General features: G+C 44.5%; 1 protein-coding gene across 1 annotated transcript in view; it reads right to left on the reverse strand.

Annotated features, from left to right (window-relative positions):
- Ppargc1a (PPARG coactivator 1 alpha) overlaps positions 1–4,885 on the reverse strand; it is a 92,195-nt gene extending 87,310 nt beyond the window's left edge. The window contains exon 1 of the mRNA XM_051165220.1: positions 4,708–4,885. Within this exon, the coding sequence (XP_051021177.1) occupies positions 4,708–4,755 (48 nt within the window). The 5' untranslated portion in view covers positions 4,756–4,885. The remainder of the gene's footprint in view (positions 1–4,707) is intronic.
- Positions 4,886–6,000: the final 1,115 nt, after the last annotated feature.

Below are 6,000 nucleotides of genomic sequence, written 5' to 3' on the forward strand. Positions count from 1 at the left end.
TGAAATGTGTAATACTTACCCTGGAAGGATATATATATATGTATATCCTAGGAAAAGGTTTGTATATATAAACACATATATAAGCATATATGTGTTCAGGTATAGACATATTTAAACATTTATATATGCATGCATATATATAGCCGTGTGTGTGTGTGTGTGTGTGTGTGTGTGTGTGTGTGTGTGTGTGTGTGTGCGTGCGTATAAATGTCTTTCTAGGGTTTAGATAGTCTTTCTATCCCCTGACCTGTTGCCTTCTGAGGATATTAGAACCCGGTATCAATAAGATGGTCTCCTGCAATTCAACTGGCTTCTTAGCTGTTGAGCTAAATCTGTATGCTCTTAAGAACCCCGACTTTCTTTACTGTGGGGCTTTGATGACAGTAGAGTCACCAGGACTCCTTCCTTTCAGCAGCCAGCTGCCTGAATTAAGGCACTCCTGCGCAGAGAACAGAGCCCTCATGCCTTTACTTCCCAAGGCTGGCAGAGAAGCCTTTCCTTCCTGCGCATTCAGGCAGCAGTGGGGCATAAAGCTGATGAACTTCCTTGGCATGCAGAGTCTGAACAAAGTGAGTTTTATGCAGATCTTTTTTTTCTGGGGCGCCCCTGTCATCCCTGGCAGGCTGTACTACACAGGTCATATGCATCAGTGTGACCTGAAGCCACATGCTGAGGAATGGGTACAGGGTACGGAGAGGGGCAACCGCGTCTGTTTATCACTGCAGTTTGTCTAGAAGGAGACCAGGCCCCAGGAGGTCCTCAAAGGCAGGCACCAGCCTAGCCAAGAAAGAGCTGCAGTCTCTACCAAAGTGCCTCCTTTCTCATCTTGTTGGCCTTTCCTTTGTATTGTCTGAGTCACCCCAACCAAAGTTATCAGTCAGAAGACCTTGCTAGGTGTGGAAGTGGAAGTCTGGGTACAAGCAGTAGGTCTTGTCCGGATGCAGTCAGTTAGTGTTTTGTTGTGGGTGCTCCTGTCTTACCCATGCTATGGATTCCCAGAGCACAGCCGCTTTTTATTAACTCTTCCTGAACATCACCGGCACAGAGACAAGGGGAGAACTTTGTCAACAGTGTCAAACAACACACAATGGGTCGTGGGCGGAGGGTTCCTTTAAAAACACAAAGCACCACCACCAAAGAGAGCACCAGACTGAAAACTAAGGCAGGAGACAGTCCGATCTACCCATGGCTGCTCCTCCTGTTCTGGAGCTCAGAAGTCACGCTTGGAAATGGTGAATGGCTGGGAGGTAACATCTTGCCATCTCTCTATACCCATCCTCTGTAAGCAAGACTAGTTTAAAGAATCTTTAACTTTCAAGAAAAAAAATATGTATCTAAATATAACTTTTGACAACTATTGAACAGTTAAGATCAATTTGGTTTAGTGTTCTCTCTTTTGCCTCTCTCTCTGTCTCTCTTTCTCTCTCTCCTCTCTCTTTCTTTTGCTTCTCTCTCTTTCTCTTCTCTCTCTTTTGCCTCTCTCTGTTTCTTTCTCCTCTGTGTTTCTTTCTCCTCTCTCTCTCCCCTCTCTCTCTTTCTTTTGCTTCTGTCTCTTTCTCTTCTCTCTCCTTTGCCTCTCTCTCTGTTTCTTTCTCTTCTCTCTCTGTGTTTCTTTCTCCTCTCTCTCTCCTCTCTCTCTTTCTTTTGCTTCTCTCTCTTTCTCTTCTCTCTCTTTTGCCTCTCTCTGTTTCTTTCTCTTCTCTCTGTGTGTTTCTTTCTCTTCTCTCTCTCTCCTCTCTCTCTCTTTCTTTTGCTTCTCTCTCTTTCTCTTTTCTCTCTTTTGCCTCTCTCTGTTTCTTTCTCCTCTCTCTGTGTTTCTTTCTCCTCTCTCTCTCTCTTTCTCTCTCTCTCCTCTCTCTCTCTTTCTTTTGCTTCTCTCTCTTTCTCTTCTCTCTCTTTTGCCTCTCTCTGTTTCTTTCTCTTCTCTCTCTGTGTTTCTTTCTCTTTTCTCTCTCTCTCTCTCTCTCTCTCTCTCTCTCTCTCTCTCTCTCTCTCTCTCTCTCTCTCCATGCTTATTCTTATACTACAGCTCAAAATAGCGTCTGTGCTTTGCCAGTGTTGAGATCCTGATCAAATCAATTCTTCTGAGTGTGGCGTTATCCCACTTATCTAAAACTCATTCATAGAAGCAATCGCCTCTGTTATTAATTCCTATTTGGACTCAGACAATGCCAGACTTAGCAGGCTGAGTCCAAAAACTATCCTGACCTGCTGATATTGATGGTTCCTCCATGCATCTGTAACAGGTGTGCCTTGCCACAATTACCCAGATATTCTACTGCCACTTTGCAACTTTGACAGCAATTTCACAAGCATAGTCTTAGTTTTACAGTAAGATTTAAAAGGCTAAAGCAGTCACTAAACACAAAAGGCTAATTATTGTACGTTATTTCACCCCAACAGGCTTTTCCCTTAGTTAAGGAGCAGACAATAAATTAGCTTAACTGCATGGATGATAATGATTCATTATAATTAAGTATAATTCTCCATTAACCTTTCAGAGGTTTTTGGTGCCACTGATAGTAAATTTTAAAGAGAGAGAGAGAGAGAGAGAGAGAGAGAGAGAGAGAGAGAGAGAGAGAGAGAGAGAGAGAGAGAGGACAGAGTGAGTGGACTCGGCAGGATTAATTATATTAATAATAAAAAGAATCTTAACTTCTGGTTAAAAAAAACAGTTGAGATGGGAGGAGGGATGGAGAGAGGGGCAGTGAAGAATGACAGTCTGGGTGAAGTGTGTCATGTGAAGGGTCTATCAATCTTAGTAACCATATTGTACATCACCTCCATTAAGCTGTGAAACACCAGGGACTCTGGGTAGCCCTAGTGATTTGGGGCTTGTATTAAGCAATGCACCGTCCCGTCATTGTGTGAGAAAGGGCATAATAGGTTTTAAGATGACAGCACACATTAATGATTCAAAAAATGAAAGCTGCCCACGCTACCTGCTGCTTGTAATATTTCGACAGGCAGGGGTGATTCCCAGAGCCACGGCCTCGAAGGCACGGGTTTCAAGCAGCCGACTCTATACTGCTACGCAGCAGCAGTGCCTGGCCAGTTAAAGCTGACCCAAGACTCAATAGAAACCTGCACACGGAGCCCTAATCCCCTCCTCCTCAAGAAAAACAAACAGCAAACAAACTTAAAGCCGTGGTTGTAAATGGCTGGGAAGCTTATTTGCAAACAACTGCAGGAATTTTGACTATTAAGGCAAATCTTCCCCCATCTCCTTTAGATCAGCTCTTCGATCTGTGAGCAGCATCAGGAATGCTACAAGACGCAAAAATGAAAGTGGATCGAGGAGACCTCCGGTGGCAGCCAGACAACCACCCACGGGTTACTCTGGCTACTCCGACAATTAGGACTTTGAAGCCACTTAGAACTCTGACTTCCAATAGCCACAGGACACATAAATTATCCATATCTATTCCACCTTGCCAAGAAATCACAACAAGATAAGAATAATTATAACTCGCAAATCCGATCTGCCAAAGCCTGGGGAAGGCAACCGGAGCCAACATCTGCAAACCCAGCAAAGAGTTAAGAATCCAGGGCACGCCTGGCTAGATAGGAAAAATGCATTCGCAGGCGGCCTCGCCAAATCATTTTCACTTTAGATGTGTATCGCTGCACCACACGGACATCTTATTTAATCAAATCACGTGTGGCACTTGACCCTCCCCCTTACCCTACGTGCCCCCGCTACCGGGAGGAAGCACCATTGTTAGTTAGCAGCTCCGATCCTCCGCGCAATTCAATTCGGGTCCATCTCACCAGAGTCCACAAAAGTTTCACTTGTTTTCCAACTTGCCCAAACTTTCCGAGAACATTCCATTGTACTGACTGCAAACACACCGAGGTCCTCTGTCCCCAGCTAGACTCCAGAGAGTACGAGGAAACTGCTTGTGTTTTTTCCTCCCCTGTATGAATTGTAGCCAGCAGAGACTGTGGAATTGATGTATTGCGGTCTATTTTTACACAAGCAGTGAGCAGCTCCACACACGGGCTGCATAAACTCTATTCTCCGCCAGCTTCAGGCAGCTCTCCGTGGTACACAGAGATTTAACCATTCGGTTTCTCGCCCGCTGAAGCAAACAGAAAGCCTTGCTCTCTTAAGGCTGGGATTTTTTTTTTTTTTTTTTTTTTTTAAACTCCCTTTCAGACACACAAGTGTTTTAAAGGAAACAGCACTGTCGTTTTGGGTTCTGTGGGAAAAGCAATCTAACTCAGCCCCAGCAGAGTTTAATGAACAGAGAGAGGAGGGCGGAAAATAAAAATCCCGAGGAGAGTCAAAACGGACTCTCTTTGAACACATCCATTTTAATGTTTATCTTCATTTTCTTATAAATAGAAATGGAATTTTTCCAAGCAGGCCACTGAACACTGGAAAGACTTCAGCTCCTGATTCATATCAATATCTTAGAGCATAAATATTGCATATGAGTAGAAACAGAGCCAACGGCACATGGAAAGAGTTTCTAACTGCTACAGCTACTGATGACAGCAGCTAAGCTTTGATTTGCTCAAGGCATCTCCGAGCCGCCTTAAAATAGCAAACTTATTGGAGTTAAGATAACATTGAGATTCCCCCTCCAAAAGCTCCCGCAGCGCTACTTTCTATCCCCCCTCCTGTACCCTAGCCCATCCCCCCTCCAGGAATCATTGCATCTGAGGGAAGCTCCGGTCTTGCAATGCCCAGCCCCAGCTCACCTCTATATCACTCCATACAGAGTCTTGGCTGCACATGTCCCAAGCCATCCAGCTCCTGAATGACGCCAGTCAAGCTTTTTCAACTCCAATCCACTCTGACACACAGCACACACTCATGCAGGCAACCAGCCCCTTACTGAGAGTGAACTGAGGGCACCTGTCTTACTACAGTCCCCAGTCACATGACAAAGCTATTAAAAAGTAGGCTGGGCTGTCACTCACCCAGCCTCCCTTCTCCTGTGCAGCTTGCTGCTCAAACTCCTGACGTCACTCTGAGGCAGCCCTCTGCCTCAGTGAAGTAACGCTTGGGGAGGAAAAAAAAATTGAAGAAAGAAAGGAAACACTTGGGTCTTTGGGAGGCTTCAAGCATCACACTGTGACTAACGCTAGTTTTGAATGCCACCAGCTCTAAACCGGAGCCCTGGTCATATAATAACTCAAATCTCCTGCAATCTTCTTTTTTAAATTTTATTTTTATGCAAAACAAGCAAGTAGCAAAGTTCCTACTACATTCTTGCCTAAAACGAGTGTCTTTAAGGAGTGGTTGCCCAGGGGACCCAGACTCAGCCTGGAACTACAGTAAAAGCTTCTCCATTATACGTTTTTATGAGATTCTCTCTCTCTCTCTTTTTTTTTTTTTTTTTTTCCTTTCCCATTGGGGGAGGGTTTGGAAGCAGCGAATCTCCTCCACCCCCCACCCCCCAACACACACTTTTTTTTTCTTGTTTGGTCAACAAAACGGCCTCATTTGTTTAGGTCTAAACAAACTTCTCCACCCCAAATCAGCTGTCTTCTTGGCAGTAGGGAACGTAGGCTCCAAAATTGTTACTGCAGTTTGCTTTGCTTTGCTCCGTATAAGGAGAGCAAGGCACAAAACCCTATCCTCTTAGGTTATCCTCATGATTCTTTCCACTGTTCTCATAGGCTCCCAGAAAACAAATGTTCGTAAATACAGCCCCTGCTGCCATGCCTAAAACAGCTTAGCTACTCAGCTGGCCCCCTCCCCCGCCCCCGCCCTTTTTTTTTTTCTTACATGTAGTATTTTCTTCTTTGCTGCCTCAGGGTGCCTTTTTGAATAAACATTGGATTCCAACCCTAGTGCCCTGGGTTGTACAGTTTGTTTTTTAAATCAAGAATGTCCAGGCAATGAAGGAAAAACACTGAAATGCTATCAGCAGAGATACACAGCTCTCAAGCTTTGCTCACTAGTATTTTTTGACCGTACCTTGAGACAATGAGGGCTAATGGCAGGTGTGACTGTTTCTACTATGACATTCCATTCTGAATACATAA

Source organism: Acomys russatus, chromosome 22 (genome assembly GCF_903995435.1).
Source record: "Acomys russatus chromosome 22, mAcoRus1.1, whole genome shotgun sequence".
In the NCBI taxonomy this organism is placed as follows: domain Eukaryota; kingdom Metazoa; phylum Chordata; class Mammalia; order Rodentia; family Muridae; genus Acomys; species Acomys russatus.